Below are 22,831 nucleotides of genomic sequence, written 5' to 3'. Positions count from 1 at the left end.
TAAATCAACTGGCACGTGATTGTTTTAGCTTAAACAGAGGTCTTAGGTTGATGCAGCTGTATAAATCTTAGTATGGAGAGTTTTGCTGCCCAATAGTGTCCCTACCCGGCTCAAATAGGATTAACATGGTTCAAAAAATAAGTAAATAAAGCTGAATACAATTCACAAAGTCACTACTCACTAGTCATCACACTATTACTATGTTAAAAAAAGTAATTCTCAAAGGGAAAAGAATCAAGGACGAATGAAAGTTGCAACCTTGTGGTCCTCCATGTTGAGGTCATATAAACCAAAGGACCATATACAAGGTCCTAGCGTCCTAGTCCAGTACTTAAAATGGCCACACGTATTGCAGTTGTCATGATGAAAAGTTTTGATGAGAGTTCTTTTCATGGACCATGAATTTCAGATCAGAGCCGAAAACCTTGACAGCTAATTTACATCATTTCAGCAATGGATAATTCTAATTTCACAAATATAATGTTTTGAGTCTTGAACTTGTACATTATAAATCATGATGTATAAGCTACAGAAGTAAATGATAATCACAGTTTCTTTATTATCTATCATAAACACACATATCAAAAACAAGCACGACCAAGGACATAATAGCTTACAACAGAACAATAATAAGGGGACCAAACCCATTTCTTCAAAATTGTTTCTCCCTCCATCCTTTTCTTCACTTCTATCCTTTTCTTTTTCAGAGACTGTTATATAATGGCTGTGAAGTTCTTACCTGCAGCTCCACGTTGCGGTCCAAAGGAAGAAGCTGAGCAGAATCATCTGGCAGCAGGCATCATGGTCTGTTAGTGTGTTGGGATGGGGGTGCCAAAGGTTGAGTATACAGCATTTGAGCATAAGCAGGATCCGCAAAGTCATAAACATAATTCGAAGGTGGTGCAGAATTTGGGGTCATGAACTGAGAAGGATGATGAATCTGAGAGTAAGCAACATATTGTTGTTGCGGCTGCTGATGCTGACCAGTAGGAATCTGAACAAACTGAGGCAAGGGAGCATTTCTCAGGGGATTATAAGCAGCAGATGATGGAGCAGCACTAGGAGAGATATTTGTGGCAGATTCACCAACATTAGCATGCTGCGCCGGCAAGTTATATGCTTGGGCCTGTCTCGCAGGCACATAATAAACTTGGTATTGTTGATCAACCAGATGGTGATGCTGGGGATGAACCTGCTGCTGCTGATACACAGGATAGTATGCAGGGGTCTGTTGAATTACACGCGATCCCTGCATAAACTGTTGCTGCTGTTGAGCCTGCTGCTGCTGATGATCAAACAGCTGCTGTTGATCAAATTGCTGTTGCTGCTGTTGAGCCTGCTGCTGCTGATGATCAAATTGCTGTTTTGCCTGCTGCTGCTGATGATCAAACAACCGCTGTTGATCAAACTGCTGTTGTTGCAACACAAATCCGGGGTCATGAACATGTTGCTGATGAATCTGGATCCGATCAGACAAATTGGGATCAACAGGGGGAGGAGTATGAACCCGTGAAGTTCCAGATTGAATATGAACTTGGTCTTGATAGATCACAGGTTTCAGAAATGGCATCGCATTTACAAAACTATTATCACTGCATAATATAAGTGAAACAATTACAAATCTGTCTTTCAACCAAGAGAACAAAGAGGTAAATGAACTAGCACCCTGCATATACAATCAAACCAAAAATATGATATGATACAAAACAATCATTGAATCTAATCTAATCTAATGACTTCAATCCACATAGAGATAAAAATGAAAGAGCAAAGGAATCTGAAAATACCTTGCAACTGAATTAGGGGAAGTCAAATCAACAAAACCAGTTGAATTCTGCTGAAATTGGGGAACCTGACCCTGAGATTGTGACTGCACCTGTGTCTGTGTAGTTTGAGTCTGAACCTGCTGTTGTGGTTGCCTATGCCCCACAGGGACCCCATGCTCCGATCTCTCTTCATCGGAGACAACAGCCGCAACCGCCGCTGGTGGCGAAGAGAGCGCAGCAAACCCCTCACCTGGCTTCTGCCTCGCCCCACCAACACCCAATTGAGCAAACTGCTCCTCAATTCCCACCCCCTTCTGATCCTGCACCCTATTCACACCACCACCACCACCACTACCACCTTCCTCCACACGAACCTTAATCTGCGGCAAATTCACCGCCGACGGCGACGAAGAAGAAGAGCCAAAAGACGAATTCGTCCCCAGCATAGGAGAATCCGGCACCGACTGAACCTCCTGCTTCGAATTCTTCCCATGCGCCGGCGCAGCAGCAGCGTCATCATCCAGCCCGAGGAGGGAATTGACGGAAGCAGAATCCGGCATACCTCTGCTCAACGCGCTCATGAACCACTCCTCCGACTTGGGTGTTCCCGGCGCAGCCTCGAACAGAAAGAGGCGAATTCGTGAGGGGTTCCGGTTGAGATACTCGTCGATCATGTTCTCGAGGTCTTCATCGGTGGTAACGGAGACGAGGGAATCAAGGTCCTCGTTCGGGAGCTGGTACTTGAGAACGAACGGTCGACCCTTGAGGAGCGTCTTGGAGAGTCGCGCTGAGAGGTCAGAGAGGGAGGTGGTACGATCCACCACGAGGATGCGGGTGTCGCCGCCGACGTAGCAGAGGGACTTGTCGTGAGGGCGGGGGACGATGTGGCCGCCGTAGCTGCACATCAGGCGGAGCTTGGTGGTGGTGGCTGCAGGAGAAGGGTAGGGGTCGTCCCATGAGTCGGTGTTGCGGGAGCGGGGGGAGGAGTTTGTGGAGTCTGGGTAGATCGGCGGAGGAGTGGGTTGCGCCTCCATGGGTGGTGGCGGAGAGGTTTTTGGTGAGGTGGATTGTGAGAAAGAGAGAACAAAAAGTCGTGCCTTACCTTAACTGTAAGTTGTAAGTCTCTACTTTGAATTTTGCAATAATAATAATTAAAAGTGTGGTTTTTTTAATTGTTGATTTTTTAGGATATTATTAATTTATTGGTGCTTTTGTTGATTTTTGATTTTGATAAAGATTTTGTTCTTGCTGATGTTTTTTTTTTAACTTTCCCTTATCTATTACAATAAAATATATTTATCTGCTAGTGACTTGATTCTTCAATTAATTATTCTTAGAAAAATAAATTAATGTTATTTGATGTTGTCTTTTTTTTTTTTCAAATTTAGTTTATGTTTATCCTTTTTTTGAAAGAAGTTTATGTTTATCTAAAAGTGTATAAATTATTTTTACCAAAGAAATTGTATGACTTATCAATCAATATATATATATATATATATATATATATATAAGAGAGACTTGAACATTTGCATTAAATAAATTAAGGAATAAAAAAATTATTTGTATTAAATACATTAAATGATAAAATAAAAAATTTAGAAAAAATTGTATCTACTTTATTAATTTTCTATATTAATTATTAATTTTTAAAATTTTCATTTTATCATATTTATTAACATTATTTCATTTCTAATTATGAATTACAATTTGAGGAGAATTTTTAATAATAATAATAATTGACTACATTTATATTAATTGATAACAATATTAGAAAGTCCATAATAGTTTTTAATGTTCATAACTAATTGTAAATTTTTAATTTCTTATGTATCAAAATTAATAATGATATTCTTTCAAAAATATTAACAATAATATTATTTTAATTGAGGGGTCTAATAACATGTTGCGAAGATTAATGAAGACTCATTCTTTAATAGGACCGTAGGGGATCTCTTTAAGGAAGATTGCTCACAAAATGATATAATATTATTTTTTGAATAATATCATGTGTCAAACTATTAACTTTTTCTCTACAAAACTAATAATTTCAAAGTTATCATATTCATTTGTAGATGATGGATTAATCTCGCAGCTAGTAAAATAAAAAATTATCATATTTATTATTGAGATATATTTGTGTTTCAAAGAGAAAAATATATATTTGAAACATTATATTATATGGTCAACACGGATTGAGCTGTCAAACATTTTTTTCAATCCTCCTAGATTCCTATACAAGTGCCACGAAACAGGTTCTTCCCCTTCGCTTCTAATCCACTTATCTAGTAAACAAGCAAGGTATAATAGTTTTTTAACTCTCTTTCCAATACCTGTTTTTAATTGGTGTAATATTTTTGTCGACTAGTTTTCTGTGGTTGAAATGAGTATGAATCCCACTAAATTAGATAGGCAGATGAACTATCTAATTTAATTTAGTATTCATATGTTGATTTCAATTAATAAATGCTAGTTCGGGAAAGAAAATGTTAAAGTATGGATTGATAGACAATTTTTAGTGTACTGATGATAAATAAGATAGATTTCGTAAGAATGAGAGTATGAGTTTGAATTTCGGGAAAGACATTTGTTGTAAATAATATTCAATTGTTTTTCGAACGAGTGACGATATCTATAGAGACAAAAAAAGTATGTATTAATAACATTTGTCAAGTAGTTTATGCAACTCATTTTTCAGACTTGTGGATCAATATATTAATCAATGTAGGGTCTTTTTGAAAAACTCACTCAAGATCCATGTTTAGTCTGATCCACGTTTTAAAAAATAAGATATAGTTATTTTTGGATTTATGGACCCCGTTTGCCTTGTCCAAACTTCAAACCAAACACACATTTACTTATTTCCATAGCCTAGATAGATGTCCTAAGAGAATCAAGATTTATCTTTTTATTCATTGTATTTCCTTAAAATTAACTTTTAATTTTAGTCATTTCCATTAGGTTTTTCATCTGAATGTGATGTCCAACTAAGCGCAATAAGTGTATCATTTTAAAATTTCTTATTGGTAAAATGAGACACCAAGACAAGACACACAAATAACACATTAACCTATCTTTTATCCCACGACTAATCCTAACATTTATGCCACCATTATCTAGATTAACCCTAAGTTGTATGGTGTTGCTTGTAAAGAGTTTTTTGAAACAACTGAAGGTTGAAAGGAGAGTGAGTTGAAGCGACAATTATAGATCTAAAGTGAATGAGTTGAAACAAGAAATGGGTGAAGATTGAAGGCATGGAGCACACATTAAATTTAATTGTGGAGCATGATAATATGTATCAATTCTACTACGTAGGACTAGCAATTTTGGTCATCCAATCAAAATCCACAAAACCACCGCAAAACATGAAGAGTGGAAAAACAATAAAACCGTTTAGTGAGAATTTTAAACCTTCGCAAAACAATTACGCCAATTTTGTTGTGGTTCGTGCAACGCTCTTAAGCTGTCAGAGTATATTTTTACCCTTTTTTTTCCTCCTGTAACAAAAAAAAAGAGTATTTTTACCCATAAGTTATATATGTGATCAGTTGGTGACTTGGTGGTCGATAGTCTTTGTATGTTGATTAGTGGTAGATAGCATATGTATGGAGGTTTGAATTGACTATTTTTTCGTATTTTGAATTTTAAATAGGTAATTTACTTCCCAGTCACTATTTAAACTTTATTAACTTGTGCTAAATTATAAGAATTAATTTAACTCATAAAGAGAGTTTCAACGCCCTATCATTAATTAGTGTAAACCAAGAAGTTTGATGTGATAATTTTGATAGATTGATGAAGACCCAAAAACTTTTTCTTGAAACTATTATTCTTTTGGCTTCTTTTCTGGCCTTGTCCTCTCATTAATTAATTTTTAATGCCCAAAATTATGGTTGATAGCAATATGTATACCAACCTCATACACTTTAGTCAATTTGGCTTATTAGAAGAGTAATGATATATACACACCTCCCTTTTTAAACACTTCATTTCCACCTATTTTTATTTCTATCTCTCTCATCTTATCATCTATCACATCTCATACTTTCTCTCTCTTACTTTTTCTTTTCTTCCTATCTCTCTCTTCCTTCCACCTCTACACACCTCTCACCTCTCTTAGAGGTGTGTAGGTAACATTATTCCTTATTAGAAAAAGAAAAAGAGTAACACTTTTGGTCCTTTCAGTCACTTTCCTCCGATCCCTGTTCTCTGCAGTGCACCTATCGCAGAGCAGACAAATCCTCTTTCTTCTCATTAGCTAATTAATTAATCTATAAACAAACAGATAAACCCAATTAATTACTTGCTTTGCAGTTTTCCATTTCGGAGGCTTTAACTCAACGTCACTTTCCGCGTAAACCTCTATTCACTCCCCTTCTTCGTGCTCTTTCACATTCTCTTTCACTCCTTTTCCCATTCCAGGTGAGTCTCTCTCTCTCTCTTCTCTGTTAGTATGCAATCGTGTTTTTTTATAGGCAAATGTTAGTTGTTAATAATGTCAGTATGCAATCGTGCTCAGATAGAACAATCAACATTGTTGTTTTGTGCGCTGACACTTGCTCAATTAATTATTTCACTGTCTAGTTTGGTTGTAATTCGTTTTATCTTCTAGATTTAGGCTCATTCAATTTAGCCATTATAATTCTAAACTATTTGGAACTGGTTCTTGTGATTTTGCAAAAAGGTCAAAATTGCCTTTGTGATTATTGGATACAGGGGTAGTTAGGAATTGGTTTTAATGTCATCCCTTTAGATATTCATATCTTCCCCTCCCGCACTTTCAATTTGCGGAATGTATATTTTGTGTTCCACACTTATAAGTGCGGTTTGTAATTGGTTCTCGCGCTCATAAGTGCGGTAAGTTTGGGTGGCTCTTTCTTGGCTCTTTGTATTTTGGCTGGAGTACCCATTTGTACTCCCTTTTATATCATTTGGCTTATCTAAAAAAAAAACATTAAAACCAATTCCCCGAGGAATTTAACCCTTTTTTTTCTGTGTTCAAGCTGCTTAGTTTTTGCAGAAGTTACTGATCAGAGATTTAGGGGTTTCTACCGATCTCTGTTATCCTCTGTTACATTCAGTGGTTACCACTTACCAGTGGTCCATGCTGTGAAAAACTAAGTCCAATTTTTCTTATTTTGGGTTTTCTGTTAAATGATCACTATGAATTATGAAGTGAACTGTATAATCTTCAAATGATTGTTGATGAGCTTGTGCAAAAATAGTTATATATATGGGGATCCTTAAAATTGATGTCAATAGCAATGCCAATGATATATCATTGCATATTTCATATTTTTCATGCAAGAGCATAAGGCACTGCATTACATCAAAATAATAAAATGGAAACTAGGCCTTGCATTCAGATTGCCATCATCTTCACTATGTCCAGGAACACTGAGAATGAACTTGGTAGTGAAAGCATGTGAACTTGTGGTTTCCTTTATCAGAAATGATAAGAGCTTAAAATGCGGGTTTGAGGAGATAACATCACACCAATTTTCTTTAGCTACCAAATTGTATAGTTCTACTTAGTACCTAGTGTTTGGGTTGGTTTTTAATTTTTTTTCGGGCTCTCATTGTATTTCTTTAAATTATTGGTGCTTTGGTTTTTAACATTACTCTTGTTACCCTTCTGATTTGTCATTGACTGCAGAAAAATGCCAGAAACTCAGTTGGGCACACATACCATTAGATCACATGGAGCTAAAGTGGCAAGAGTACATATGAGTGACTGGTTGATTCTTTTACTCCTTGTGATCATAGATGTCGTCTTGAATGTGATAGAGCCATTTCACCGTTTTGTTGGAGAGGGGATGTTAACCGACTTGAGATACCCATTGCAAGACAATACTATACCCTTTTGGGCTGTTCCAGTATGTTTTGCTTGTAAGAACTGAGATTATTTTAATCTTGACTTTGATTGATGTTTTTTATTTTCAAATTTTTGGACAGATAATTGCAATATTGTTGCCAATGGCTATCATTGTGGTTTACTATTTCATCCGTAAGGATGTTTATGACTTCCACCATGCTATATTGGGTACATTTCTGACCTATTGAATCTTCCCCTATCATTCTCATTTTAATACCACATTATCACATCCTTACCTATGTATTGTGAAATGTAGGCCTTCTATTTTCTATACTCATTACTGCGGTGTTAACTGATGCTATCAAAGATGGTGTTGGACGTCCACGTCCGGATTTCTTCTGGCGTTGTTTCCCTGATGGAAAAGGGGTGGGTTATTTTTATTAACTATCTATATTACCTAATTAATACCAGTCGCAGCAATGTGTATGGCTAAAATCTCTAGACATGAGAATTACTCAAAAAAGCGGCAGTGGCTTATACAATCTATGAGCACATGGATAGGAGAAATAAAGGGTTATGTTTCATGTTTGGGCAGCATTGTAGCCCCACCCATTAGTTCTCCCAGAAGCATTTGAGAGTGATGATATGGGTAAAGGACGGGAGCCAATGGATGACTCTCTTCCAGCAGTGGAGGAGTAGGAAGTAAGTGTAGAGTTGGAAATGGTTTGTTTTTTTTTTTTGGAGAAATTGTTTGTTAAGTAGTTGATTATTGGGGGATACGCTCTTGTGTCCTTGCTCAATCCAAGAGCATCAAGGTTGAAAGCTGACTTGAAGTGTTTCCCGTTTTTCAACATTGACAGCAAAATTAGTTACAGCTTTATCACAAAGGAGTTGTTTGCCACTTTAATATTTCCAATGACTAATTACTATACAATTTAGTGTCAGATTGGGTCATGGAACCAAACATTACTACGAAGGGTAATGAATTGGTTTGGTAATCATGGTGGCCTAGACTAGGTTGTAATTTGATAGGTAACCGGGGTTAGCTTGTTAGTAGTTAAGTGGGGTCAGTAGTTTGTTAGTAAGATATAGGGTTAAGAGGCATGTTTTCTATAAATAAGCATGATCAGAGAACATTAGGTTATCTTGGTATTCAGTTAGAAATTGGGTTTAGAGAGAGAAGTGGTTCTCTTTCTAGGGTTAGAGAGGGTGTTTGGCATCTCTCTCATGTATCTTTCCCCTAATCCCCAATTGGGAATTAGGGTTCAATCAATAAACTACTGCTAATTTTCTGGGTTCTATCATAATTGGGTGCTTATGTCTTGGAAGTTGGAATTCAAGTGTGTTAAAACGTGCACAAGAAGTTATGAAGGACAACACTGATGCTTATCACTTAGATGTTAATCATCATTTGTGATTGGCTTTATGCGAAATTACATCCTCACAAAAAGATATCAGTAGCTATAAGGATTAGTCATAAGCCTTTTGCTTGCTACTATGGTCTCATCAGATTGTCCATGTAGGTGAGGTCAATAATTGACTTATAAGCTTTTAATGCCAGAGACAGCTAGACTACATCTCATGTTCCATGTTTTTCAGCTCAAGAGAGCTACAGTAAACCCATCCATTACATCCTGAATTGCCCCAATATCTGGAGATATGAGAGCCTATTCCTGTAACCCCAAAAGTAATCCTGGTTACCTGTGGCACAACTAACGAAGGGAAGATTGACTGAGTGGTTATTGGTTAATCTTATGGAAACAGAAACCAACAAAAGAAGGTAGCTGGGAGGAACAGAGTTTATTCAAGGGAAGTTTCTACGAACTTTTGCTTTGAGGACGTGGAAGTTCTTAAGGGAGTGCTGGTATGATATCTACAGTTTACCAAATCTAAGCCTAAAATTCTAGAAGTCTATTCTTCTAGGCCTAAGGCAACCAAAAAGGGAAGTGGATCAAGTTTAAGTGGAGGGATATGTAGTTAAGGAGAGAGAAGTTAGATCTGGTTGTGGAGTTATTACAAGAGAGAAAGAAAGGGAAAATGAACGTAAAAAGGGACTATTTTCACATAGGATGTTTTGCCATTTTTCTAATTTCAAGCTTGATCCCTGGGCTAGGAGTTTCCTCCATACATGGGAGAGCTTCTGTTCATATATTTCTATAGTTTTTTCAAATTTTATATTTTATACATTTTCCCTGCTAAACTTGTTATTTTGTCTTATCACATTGATTCATGAAATGTTCAGGTGTTTGATCTAGTAACACGAGATGTTAGGTGTACTGGAGATAAGAGTGTTATTAAGGAAGGGCACAAAAGTTTTCCAAGTGGACATACCTCTTGTAAGTACACTGTATAATTTCAGGGTGTATGTGGACATGCTTAACTTATTCCTTGATGTACTTTATATCATCCATGCTCATATTTCCTTTTTATTTGTGATCTTATTGCTTCTTAATTTTTGTATAATTGGTTGTCTTAACTCTTAATCTTAAAATTGAAGCACAAAGGGTCTAGAAGAAAAGCAGTACAACTTGAAGGAAGAATTGCATATTCATTGATCAAATTGTTCAATTCATCATAGTCTGATGGATCTTTTGATGAACTAATTAAACAGGATAAAGATAGACCCCCATTCTACATGCCTATACCTGCAACAATAGAATTTTATATAAGATGTAAGCCCATTGAGTTTAGAAATCTTGAGGTTTCAAATCCTATGTCAAGGCTGAAGATTTTCTGGATAAGTACAATAGAACCACAAGGCCAGAAGTTGTGATTGATATGTCAGGTCCAATGGAAAAATGTTTTTGTTTTTAAAATATACAACCTCTTATTTAATTATACTACTCCTTGAAGGTTGAAGTATTTAGTGCTTTTGGAAATACTTAAATCTTTCAACCTTGTGTATTTGCTTTGTCTACTGCCTGGCCAACAAATAATATGTTGGGGCTAGTATTTGCTTTTTTTGTGTCACTGGGCATTTGGTCTATCTTGGAGTTGAAATGACCTATTCATATTTTTTGTTCTCATTTTAGAATATATGCTCAGAAAGATTCAATTGTTGGTATGCAGGGTCCTTTGCTGGTCTTGGTTTTCTGGCATGGTATATTTCTGGAAAAATTAGGGTATTTGACCGTAGGGGCCATGTTGCAAAGCTTTGCATTGTTTTCTTACCACTTCTAGTGGCAGCTATGATTGCTGTTTCTCGTGTTGATGATTATTGGCATCATTGGCAAGATGTTTTTGCTGGAGGGCTCATAGGTCTGCTGAAGTGTGGAACTTTTTTGTTTGATATATTAATAAACATATATACCTTTCTGAAGACTACTTATATGAACTTTAATGCAGGTTTGACTATTGCTTCCTTCTGTTACTTACAATTCTTTCCACCTCCATATGACACAGATGGTATGCCAATTATTACCTTTAACCTCTTTAATATATGTTGATATTGTTGTCACAATCTGCTTTTCCTTTTTCATTATGAATGTTTAGCAGTGGGTTTATTCATTCTAGTTTAATATATTAATAGTCATCATCAATTCATCACTGTTTTGAGGGAATATTTTAATTACACGTCACATACTAAAGGCCTTAATGTAAACAGGAAAATGAGATTACATCATGCCCACATTGCAATTTCTTTATTTAATGAAAGTGTCATGCAATTGTTTATCAAGTGACCTCTAAAAGCATCATCCTATACTGGAAAGTGGAGGAACAGCTTTATCAAATTCGGATATGCCAATTATTGACCTCAGTTTTAATATTGGATTTATATATACATTCGTTATTGCCACCACAAGGCACTTCTAGCTGAACCTGCATATCATAAATTTATATAGTACCATTTTTCGTCATCTATGAATTTCTTACCTTAGTGATTTGAGAATCTGTTAAGGGTATTGTACTGGATTTTACTTGTGAAACTTTGATCAGCTTTCATAAGGAGGATTTATCCACATGGGCACTGTAATTTTTATGCTGTGGGTTATTTTTTTGTTGACGTAATGAATACTGATTCACAAGCTGCACAAACCTGCTAGATGAACATTACGAGTGAGGTATCTTTAACCCAAGTCAAAAGTTCAATCCTCAAACTTTCATTTCCAACCTTGGTGTTGATGTCTGCTGTAAACGTAATACCAATCCTTTATGATAAACTGAGTAAATATGCAATTTGAGGCTATATGACTTACAAGAAATGTTCAATTTGTTTCATGAAGAACATTTAGGTATTGGTGTTTGATGGATTTGTAATTGAGAATAATACCAGAGAAGAGTGCTTTAACTTGCTTGTGGGCTTTAAAACTAAGAGCTAGGTCTATTAATGTGGTTTCTTTTTCAGATTTTGAAGGAAAATAGGAAATGAACAAAGCACATTGTAACTTCATACTTTTATGTCAATTTTGTTTGCAGGTTGGGGACCTCGTGCATATTTCCAGATGTTGGCTGAATCTCTTGATGGCCCTCAAACTTCTATGAACAATGACGGTCTTCGTGCGCAATCTGCTGAGCTTCAGACTGTATCGGTGTATATCGCACCCCAACATGATGGTGATACTACAAGATTTTAGATGGATCACAAATTTAAAGGGAGTAATTCTTGCATATAACCAATCAAAAGTTAAACAGAGCTTTCATGTCTTTCTTTTCATTTTAATACATGTTAAGCTTTTGATTAATTTTGTTTATATATACTATATTCATCTGAAATTGTCACATTGGCTTTGCGTTTATAGTGCCGTAAAGACATAGGAAAGATTACCAAATGTCCATAATAATGTGTAAAAAAGTATAGTGGTTTGAGTTTCTTTTGTAGTTAAACGACGCTCTCGCTTTATTGTTTAAAATGCACTGTTTTTTGGTGCTTAGCTTATGAGATGAGGTATTTGTTGGAGTACGAATATCTTGCTATGTTGCATTTTTTATTAGTCATCTAAGTAATTAGTTGTTACGTGGTCCTTATCATATCACAAATAAGGAGGGTTTAATTGGTCCCACAGGAGAAATGCAAAATCTCAATACACAACAACAGAGGTGCATGACATAATACACATACTGTGTTTAGTTTGTAAAGTTTGAATTTAATCCTTAATTGTAAAGTTTGGACCGTTTGGTGACCTTGCCATTGGCTGATCATAAGCTTACGTGGCATGCTGATATGATGACAAACATGCTATTTGAGGGACTAAAACCAGATTTTTCAAATTTAAGAGGACCAAATTTAGATGAGAACATAAATTTAAATCCCGGTAAAAACATTCTTTTAGGTACATGCAACCGTTTTCTGAATCAACAACGAAAAAATTAAACTGTGCATTTGCTAGAGAATTTTAGCAACATTTAAACAGTTTTGAGAGAATTGACTGAGGAAAATGAAATAATGTGGTTCAAGAAGTACGTACGTATTCACGTGTGTTGTTTGGACTGTTAGTTAGAGGGTGAGAACGCTTTTGTTTGTTATATAGCAATAGTAGCTCAAGTTCAACTAAGAAACTAGCAAACCCAGGTAAAGGAATGGGAAGAAGCAGTAGAAGAGTTCAATTCCCAGAAGAAGATGGAGATCCCTATCTTCCTCTCTGCCCCAGAGACACCACCTCCACATCACAATCACACGGTTCCTCCCAAGACCTGCGTCTGAATCAACTCGGTTACAAGCAAGAACTTCGCCGCAACTTATCGTAAGCTTCACAACAGTGACTCTAACTCACACTTGAATTCTCAACATAATTGAATGCGCGCACGCATGCATGCAGGGCAATAGCGAACTTCTCGATGACCTTTTCGATTGTGTCAATAATGACCGGGCTGACGACGTTGTACGGGACGGGGCTGAGATTCGGAGGGCCGGCGAGCATGGTGTACGGGTGGTGGGTGGTTGGTGCTCTCACAATGGCGGTGGGTCTGTCCATGGCTGAGATCTGTTCGGCGTACCCGACCTCCGGCGGGCTTTACTTTTGGAGCGCCAGGTTGTGCCGCTCTCACTCCGCGGCTCCCTTCGCTGCTTGGCTCACTGGCTGGTCTGTATTCTTCTTCTTCATTTGTTTTCTTGCCCACTTGGTGGTTCTGATTTTGATTTTAATAAGGAATGCCTCTCACGTACTTTGACCATGTCATCTACTGACTACTAGCATCAAAGTCTCACATAACATTTTATAAAAGTTTGACCAAAATTCTAATTTTGAATATAATAATTATAATAAAAAATATTTAATTAAATCATAATTGACATAGAGGTTCAACACTTAATCTATTAGAGACAAATGGTTGAGTGTTTGATTCTTAATTCTTGTTAATGAAATAAATTCATTAGTTCTTACCACTTCCTGGGACGAGAAATTAGTCTTATGACTATTGATTTTATGAGGTATGTTCCTCAACGGAAAAAATTCTAATTCTAAGGCTCCAATTTACAACATTTGACTCCTTATTTGTATTTGGTTTCTTTTCTTATGAGTAGGGATGACAATGAGTCTAGGTACCCGCAAAAATTTCCTATAATGTTTAGGGTAAAATTAAAACCCGTTAGATAGGTATGCGGTTTGGGCATGAGTAAATACCCGCAAAAAATAATGGGTATGAGTGCGGGTATGAGAACTATAATAGCCAACCGGCCATACCCGCACACACATTATACATTCACACATTCATATAATTGATAGTATATTAATAAACTTAAAGTAGAGAAACTATATTAGATTGAGGGATTCCGCTTAATTTTAAAAGTAGAGACTATATTAGATCGAAAAAAAACTATTGGGGCCAAAGTTACTCAAAGACCAAATTAAGGGGGGAAAATGAAATTAAACCTCATACATTTATAAAAATCTAAAATATTCATCATGTTTTTAAGATACATCAAGATGAATAAAATATTGACATTTCGAAATGTATGAAACAGACAACCCTTTAATTATAAATGTCTTTTTGTTTGAATTTTATATCACACAAATAACCATTGTGAGCTTAATAATTATGATTCAACGGTTGGATTGATAAAAATCATATTCTGTCTAAAGTTGTAACTGGACCCCTTTCCCATAGGCCATAACACATGCACATATGACTATTTGCATCATGTAGTGTGCAGAGCAGAACATACATCTCTAGATAAAATTATTTATTTCCTTTAATTCATCCTTTCAAGACTTTCCATTTGCAATTTTCAAGTTGTATTTATCTTCATTAATTAACTGAGTAAAAAAGCCTGATAGCGAACATACTCATAAGTCATACTCATAACCCTATACAACGTTGAACTACATTTAAGAGGTTTAGTTTCTTAGCAGTACTCATAAATGCAGGGAAAAGATGAAACTACAGTTTAATTCACTTGCAAAATAGACAGTTTATAACTAAGTACATGCAAATCTCAAGAACTGCTTTCCTTTTCTTCTTTGGTATTGTCAGCTACATCTATGAAAATTTTCCATTGTGGTTTATCAAATGTTACTAGTGTTTAAACAACATGCAATGTATTGTTTCTAAGTTCATGATTATGACAACCCAATTTGGTAGCATTGTGCTATTGTCATAATGCTTGAAATTAAAACTAAGTCTAGTAACAAGATATACTGAAATATTTCCTTTTCTAGAGTTATTTCTCTAATTCATACCCAGTGATTTCTCTTCTTTTGCAGGTTCAATATTGTTGGTCAGGTATTCTTGAGAAGTCACTTGTGCTAGACTTTCTACATCTTTCACTTTTCAGCAAAAGGACAATTTTGTTCAATGGAGATTTCTGACAATCCATTGAGCTCTAACTGCTAATTCCGTTTCGTGTGTAGTGGGCAGTGACAACAAGTATAGATTATTCCCTTGCACAACTGATTCAAGTTATCATTCTCCTTAGCACTGGTGGGAAAAATGGTGGTGGATATGAGGCTTCTAAATATGTAGTTATTGCTTTCCATGGTGGAATTTTGCTCTTACATGGCATAATAAACAGCCTCCCTATCTCATTATTATCATTCTTAGGACAGCTAGCTGCTATATGGAACGTTCTAGGTATGATGAATAAATTTCCTGTTAGATTTTCTTTATATCTAAATTCAATTTATCAGGAAAAATCCTGTTTAGATCTCTAATTCATGAAATGAGTACATTTTCAGGTGTTCTTGTGCTTATGATTCTCATTCCATCTGTTGCAACGGAAAGGGCTAGTGTGAAGTTTGTTTTCACTTATTTCAATACTGATAATGGTGATGGAATCAACAGCAGATGCTATATTTTTCTGCTTGGACTTTTAATGAGTCAATATACCCTGACTGGGTATGATGCATCAGCTCATATGGTAAGTATTTTCTTTTTCAATTTAGGAATTTTGTTTTTAATTTCCATTGAGGGATTGAAGTTTTTAAACGGTTTAGACTAAGACGTTCTGCTTAAAGCTAGCTTTTATATGCAGACAGAGGAAACGAAGGATGCTGAGAGAAATGGACCAAAAGGAATTATTAGTTCTATTGGGTTATCTATTATTGTTGGATGGTGTTACATACTAGGCATTTCCTTTGCAGTTACTGATATCCCTGGCCTTTTAAGTGATGATAATGAGGCTGGTGGGTATGCAATTGCTGTGAGATATTTTATCTGGCATTCAAGAGTAGATATGGCAATGGAGTTGGTGGTATTGTTTGCTTGGGAATCGTTGCTGTTGCCGTATTTTTCTGTGGCATGAGTTCAGTTATGAAACGACCCGTTTTACTATATATCAATTCCTATTTCTAATATTATTATAATATTATTATTAAAAGAAATAGAAGAGGATAAGAATAAAAAGAAAAAAAAAAAAGAAACTAAGCCCACGGCAACAATGATATAACCCCACCCCATCACATTTTTATCAAGCCCGTTACTTTCTTTCTCTGGTTCCAAAATTCTTTTCCTTGCCTCTCGAAATTTCTCTTGCTGCAACAATGAGTTCCTTTCTCTCCTATTTTCTTCATGCTTCTTTTTACTCACCCAAACCACATTTAAATCGCGACAGAGAAGTATATGCAACTGAAGGAAAAGTTGTTCATTTAAGTGGAAGAGATTTTGGGATGATTTTGGAGTTAGGGTTTGTGCTATGTGAAAGGAGAAGAGTACCCACTCTTACAGAACTACTTATTTGGTTATTGAGGTATACCTTCAACCTACAAATTTCAATAATAGTATTATAGTATAGGTTAGAATTAAGTACAATTATTTTTAGGGATTTGGGTGCATAATTGGGGATTTTGTACTTGCTCACGGGTAGTATCACATAAGATAATTAATGCTGAAGGTTTCAAGTTAAATTTTGGTGTTCAGATTCGTTGGCTAGTGGATTGTACGGTTGGCGTTGAGCTGTTGAAAGCGGTCCAGTTGATTCGCCTTTGTTGTGAGTGGTTTTCAATCATTGTGGCATAATTTTATTACTCTATAATTGTTATTTATGATTATTTTGATATATTACCTATATATTTAAATTGGGGAAACATGTTTTGTAATTCGTGAATTATTTGACAGCTGGTTTTATGAAGTTGATCTGAGTCTGATTCTGAACTAACATGAGAAAATAATTTATATTGCTTTGATTTTGGAAATTATGTGAAACTGAGATTATGAACTTGGAAAGTTGATTTTGAGACTTTGATGAGACTTAACCTGGTTTGAGAAAACGGTTTTGGGGATCCTTGATAGAACCCCGTAGCCGTTAACGGAGGTAACGGCCTAGGTGCACCTAGCTAGATTGATTCCGGGAGGAGAGAGCTATCCGTTAGATGGAGCCGCCAGTGCACGGAGAGGGCTATCAACGAGATGTAGCTTCCCCCGATGAGATACGATACGATATATGATGTGAGAGAGGAAAGGGCTATCCGTTAGATGGAGCCGCCCCTATCGGATAGGCCATCCCTTAGGAGGAGAGGGCTATCAACGAGATGGAGCCGCCTCACGGTTCTACATGTGTGACCCTATGATATTAAATTTATGGTTTTATGTTTTCATATCAGGACATGATTTTAACTGTATTTATTTGAAGTGATTATTAATGAGCTTTATGATTTTTTTTTGTCAAGTTCATTCTGGAAATGATTTAAACTGGTATTATTGTTGATATAAACTGTTTATACACGAGTTGAGAGAGAAAAACTCGTGCCTATTCGGTTTCCCCTTCCTGTTCATGGTGGTTGTTGACTGCTCACTAAGTCTTTGTGACTTACTCCATTCCTTATTTCCCTCCACAGATTTTCAGGCAACTGAGTAGCAGACTGTTGTCAGGTTCAGATCATTCGACTTAGTTCCTTTGGCAGGTTGTCATGTTGGTGTCTTTTATTTAAGTCTGGTTATCTGCAGCTATAGGGAGTCATAGGTGAATTTAGTTTGGGATTGACGTTATCGTTTTATTTTTAAAAGTTGACGCTGAGCATTGAATTCTGGTTTTGTACATTTTCTTGAAATTTTGGATTTGGAGAATATTATTTAGCAGGTTATATTATTTTGAGATTACTAAAAATACAGAGGAGACTCTATCTTTTTTTTATAAAATTTATGCTGACGTATTTATCATGGAGAATTGGTTATAAAATGGGTTATGTGGAAAGGCTTGCCGGACTTGGGGTGATAGTCCGTGCGCCGGTTGCGACGAGAAAATTTGGGTCGTGACAAGTTACCAGCAACTCAAGGTAGTACTTCCAATTCTTAGGATACATGGTAGAAAACTACAGTAAAGCTAAAATGATACTGGACAGTCCCATAAGTTAAGGGAAGTTATCTCACCGTGATTTTGGCTCACTGTGTTCTCTCATTTATGTATGACATGGATTTGATTGATCTCTTGGGATACTTATCATGTTTGAAAAATATGCAGAATGACTTATGCTTTCTCTAGAGATGGGGCCATGCCATTATCTTCATTGTGGCATAAAGTTAACAAACAGGAGGTCCCCATATATGCAGTTTGGCTTTCCACTGTTATTTCATTTTGCATGGCACTAACGGTAAGTAATATTTTCAACCATTTCTCTAATTTTTGGTAAAAAGTACTTCGAAATGAAATGTAGCTGTGATGAAATTGTAGACCATTTCATCAATCCAACTTGGCTTAGAAGTTAGAAGTACTGATGGATGTACAAAATTCTAAGAATGGTTTTTATAAAACTTAACAGTTTTTCTTATGCCAAAACTCATAATGTTTTGTGTACCATGTTTGTGATATTAATGCAGACTAGTTCATAGCTCAAACTAACTCTCAAATGCAATAGTTTCATTCAATTCTAACTCTACTGCAGTCTCTTGGAAGCACAGTGGCGTTTGATGCCATGGTGTCCATAGCAACAATAGGCCTCTACATTGCTTATGCACTACCAATCTTCTTCAGGGTGACTCTGGCACGCAAGTCTTTTGCCCCGGGACCCTTCAACTTGGGTCGTTACGGGACCTTTGTTGGTTGGATTTCAGTTATTTGGGTGGTGACCATCTCCATCCTCTTCTCATTGCCTGTTTCCTACCCAATAACCATTGAGACGTTTAACTACACCCCTGTAGCTGTTGGATGTTTGCTACTGCTTGTTATTTCTTACTGGATATTCAGTGGCCGGCATTGGTTTCAAGGCCCTATAACCAATATAGATATATGAAGTTGTATACATACATGGTGATTTCATTGCAATAACATATGTCTAATAGGATCATGAACCACTATTTGTAATTTATTTTTCTGATTGATATCCCCCCCCTCCTCCTATATTATTATATCTAAATATGGTCAAGCCTAACCTGAGCCAATTTGACAAATGGCTAGGTGATATTCTCTTTGACGTGGTCGCGGTCACGCTGCAAAGTGGATGCTTGAAAATTCTTCTTTAGTTAATTTTAAAAACAGAACCAATTTTAGGAAGAAGCTTCTATAAGTAGTTTCTGAATTTCATTTTTAGGCATGTAATCAATTTTACCACAGAAAATAAACAATGAAAATTGTTGAGAAAATTTGTTACCTCATGGATCCCAAAACAACAAAGTAACAGACATGATGAATAGTCCTAAGAGGATGAGAGATAACTGATGAGTTAAGATAAATTACATGTCTTTGCTTTCAAAAGTCTCAAAATTATTTGCAATCCGATAAAAGGAAACACAGACTTTTTGGTCTTCAATTCATGTCCAGGAAATTGACCAATGCTTTATGGCATCATCCTTAACGCCGCATTGAATTCATAATCATAGCCCATATTCATTTCATCTGCAAAAAATTTATCCTCGCGCATTTTTTGGAGAATACTATCAAAATCTTCTTCAGGTTGGGTTTCAACAGTTGAAGCCTCTGGCACAAGGTTTCCCAGTATAGAATCTAGACTTTGGCTTTCATTGTTGGCCAATCCCGTTGGGAATTCATGAACAATGGATGTGTTGCCTTGAATTTCCAGTTGTTTGCTAGTATCTGACTCTTGTTGAATTTGAGTAGCATCTGCAGAACTCATCTGATTTTGGTTTTCCTCCTGATTCATGTTCAATGAAGTAATTGGTGCAGGGTGACTTGGAGTAAATCCCCCTGTTTATTTAAATACAATACACTCTTTAGTTCAACAGTCATGATTACAAAAATGTCAACATGCAATGACCGAAAATGATTTGTAGACAACCTGATATTATAGATATCCAACAGACAACTAGAGTTAGAAAGGAAAGGAACATAGGAGATAAAAATAATAAATGTTAGAAAAATAGGGTGTTTGTTGGATATATGTCTTGTATGTATGATAGTCTCAATGCCATTATATTGACTATGACTATTGAAAACAAAAGGAAACTTATATGTGCATGAACCCTCACCTTGGTAACTAGGGGCTCCAAACATATAAGGCATGTTTGTGGATGTGTTTCCTTGAATTTCAAGTTGTTTTCTAGTATCTGACTCTTGTTGAGTTTGAGCAGCATCAGCAGAGCTCATCTGATTTTGGTTTTGCTCCTGATTCATGTTCAATGAAGAAATTGGTGTAGGGTGACTTGGAGCAAATCCCGCTGTTTATTTAAATACAATACACTATCTTTAGTTCAACAGTCATTATTATAAAAAGGCCAACATGCAATTATTGAAAATGAATGTAGACATTCTCATAGTATAGATATCCAACAAACACCTAGAGTTAGACAGGAAAATAACAAAGGAGATAAAAATAATAAATGTTTGGGGAAACTATGGGGTATGTTGAATATATGTCTTGTATGTCTGACAGTCTAAGCATTATTATACAGACTATGACTATTGAAAATCAAAGGAAACTTATATATACATGACAAATCACCTTGGTAACTTGGGCCTTCAATCATAGAAGACATGTTTCTCGATGGAATTTCCAGCTGTTTGCTAGTATCTGACTTTTGTTGAGTTTGAGCAGCATCTGCAAAGCTCATCTGATTTTGGTTGCGCTCTTGATTCATGTTCAATGAAGTAGTTGGCGCAGGGTGACTTGGAGAAAATCCTGTTGTTTATATAAATACAATACACTCTCTTTAGTTCAACAATCATGATTACAAAAATGGCAACATGTATTGACATAAAATGATTTTAGACATCCACACAGTATAGATATCCCACAGACACCTAGAGTTAGAAAGGAAAGGAACATATGAGATAGAAATAATGAATGTTTTAGAAAAATATGGTGTCTGTTGGATATTTGTCTTATATATCAGACAATTTGAGCATCATTATATTGACTATGACTATTGTAAACCAAAGGAAACTTATATGTACATGACAAATCACCTTGGTAACTTGGTCCTCCAAACATAGAAGACATGTTCTTAGATGTGTTACATTGAATTTCCAGCTGTTTGCTAGCATCTAACTTTTGTTGAGTTTTAGCAGGACCTGCGTATCTCATATGATTTTGGTTTTGCTGCTTATTCATGTTCAATGAAGTAGTTGGTGCATGGTGACTTGGAGCAAATCCTCCTGTTTATTTAAGCACAATGCAATAACTTTAGTTCAGCAGTCATGATTACAAAAATGTCATAATGCAATGAACAAAAATGATTTGTAAACATCCGCATAATACTCCCTGTGCTCTCTATTATAAGTCACTTTTTTTTTAAAAAAAAATTGTTCCTAAATATAAGTAACTTTCTAATATCTAGGAAAAATTAAATTATTTTTTCCAAATTCACCCTCATATTTAATATGAAAGAGATGATGAACTTTTAAAATATTAACTTAGAGAGAGAAAATCATAGGAAAATAATTAAGGGCAATCTAGGAAAGTTAATCATTTTCTTTACAAATTTATTACTAGTAACTACTTTTTCTAATCTAAGAGAATTATGTATTTGTGACTTATATATAGAAACAAATGAAGTAAATGTTTGAGAAAAATAAGACGTCTATTAGATATTTGTCTTGTATGACTGACAATCTAAGCGTCATTATACTGACTATGACTATGGTAAAACAAAGGAAACTTATATGTACATGACAACTCACCTTGGTAACTTGGGCCTTCAAACACATAAGGAATGGGTTTGGATGGGTTGCCTTGAATTTCCAGTTGTTTGCTAGTATTTGACTTTTGTTGAGTTTGAACAGCATCTGCAGAGCTCATCTGATTTTGGTTTCGCTCCTGATTCATGTTCAATGAAGTAGTTGGTGCAGGGTGACATGGAGCAAATCCTGTTGTTTATATAAATACAATACACTTTCTTTAGTTCAGCAGTCATGATTACAAAAATGCAAACATGCAACGACCGAAAATGATTTTAGACATCCGCATATATAGTATAGATATCTCACAGCCACCTAGAGTTAGAAAGGAAATGAACTTATGAGATATAAATAATAAATGTTTTAGGAAAATATGGCATCTGTTGGATATATGTCTTGTATGTCTGACAGTCTAAGCGTCATTATACTGACTATGACTATTGAAAACCAAAGGAAACTTATATGTATATGTCAACTCACCTTGGTAACTTGGGCCTTCCAACATAGAAGGCATGTTCCTAGATGTTTTTCCTTGATTTTCCAGTTGTTTTCTAGTATTTGACTCTTGTTGAGTTTGAGCAGGATTTGAAGAGCTCATATGATTTTTGTTTTGCTCCTGATACTTGTTCTTGGTAGTGAAGTATGGTCTTGAACTCCCTGAAGATAAATAAGAACTTTGGGCCTTTTTAAGCTTTAGCTGGGACTTGTATCTCTGTGTGGGGGAGAACATTGTTTTTAGCTGGGTTTCAACTGTTGAAGCCCCTGACACAAGTTTTCCCAATGTAGAATCTAGACTTTGGCTATCATTGT

The 22,831-nt window shown here is 35.9% G+C and overlaps 2 protein-coding genes and 1 pseudogene across 3 annotated transcripts; 2 read left to right on the top strand and 1 right to left on the bottom strand.

The window, feature by feature from the left end:
- Positions 1-445: 445 nt before the first annotated feature.
- On the bottom strand, positions 446-2,892 carry LOC130739514 (uncharacterized). Its single transcript, XM_057591828.1, has 2 exons — positions 1,788-2,892; positions 446-1,592 (listed from the first exon to the last, which is right to left on the bottom strand). The coding sequence occupies exons 1-2, from the start codon at positions 2,798-2,800 to the stop codon at positions 800-802; spliced, it is 1,806 nt and encodes a 601-aa protein (XP_057447811.1). The 5' UTR covers positions 2,801-2,892; the 3' UTR covers positions 446-799.
- A 3,080-nt stretch (positions 2,893-5,972) lies between these two features.
- Positions 5,973-12,457, top strand: LOC130739510 (lipid phosphate phosphatase 2-like). Of its 2 annotated transcripts, none has more exons than XM_057591819.1 (8): positions 5,973-6,188; positions 7,423-7,642; positions 7,722-7,809; positions 7,898-8,007; positions 9,824-9,917; positions 10,651-10,839; positions 10,927-10,986; positions 11,998-12,457. In XM_057591819.1, the coding sequence occupies exons 2-8, from the start codon at positions 7,427-7,429 to the stop codon at positions 12,153-12,155; spliced, it is 915 nt and encodes a 304-aa protein (XP_057447802.1). In that variant the 5' UTR covers positions 5,973-6,188; positions 7,423-7,426; the 3' UTR covers positions 12,156-12,457. The 2 variants fall into 2 exon arrangements, with proteins under 2 accessions (XP_057447802.1, XP_057447803.1); XM_057591820.1 differs by lacking the exon at positions 5,973-6,188 and adding an exon at positions 6,448-6,623.
- Positions 12,458-12,883: 426 nt separating this feature from the next.
- Positions 12,884-19,239, top strand: LOC130739511 (amino-acid permease BAT1-like; annotated as a pseudogene).
- The last annotated feature ends 3,592 nt before the right edge of the window (positions 19,240-22,831 follow it).

Source organism: Lotus japonicus, chromosome 2 (assembly GCF_012489685.1).
Source record: "Lotus japonicus ecotype B-129 chromosome 2, LjGifu_v1.2".
Taxonomy (NCBI): Eukaryota; Viridiplantae; Streptophyta; class Magnoliopsida; order Fabales; family Fabaceae; genus Lotus; species Lotus japonicus.
Note: the sequence above shows the minus strand (reverse complement) of the source record. Positions and strands in the feature narration are given on the sequence as shown.

Coding starts and splice junctions, on each gene's coding strand:
- LOC130739514 (XM_057591828.1), bottom strand. CDS start 2,800: ATGGAGGCGCAACCCACTCCTCCGCCGATCTACCCAGACTCCACAAAC. Junction 1,593..1,787: donor TCCCCTAATTCAGTTGCAAG/GTATTTTCAGAT, acceptor TATATTATGCAG/TGATAATAGTTTTGTAAATG.
- LOC130739510 (XM_057591819.1), top strand. CDS start 7,427: ATGCCAGAAACTCAGTTGGGCACACATACCATTAGATCACATGGAGCT. Junction 8,008..9,823: donor GTTTCCCTGATGGAAAAGGG/GTGGGTTATTTT, acceptor TGAAATGTTCAG/GTGTTTGATCTAGTAACACG. Junction 10,987..11,997: donor ACCTCCATATGACACAGATG/GTATGCCAATTA, acceptor TTTTGTTTGCAG/GTTGGGGACCTCGTGCATAT.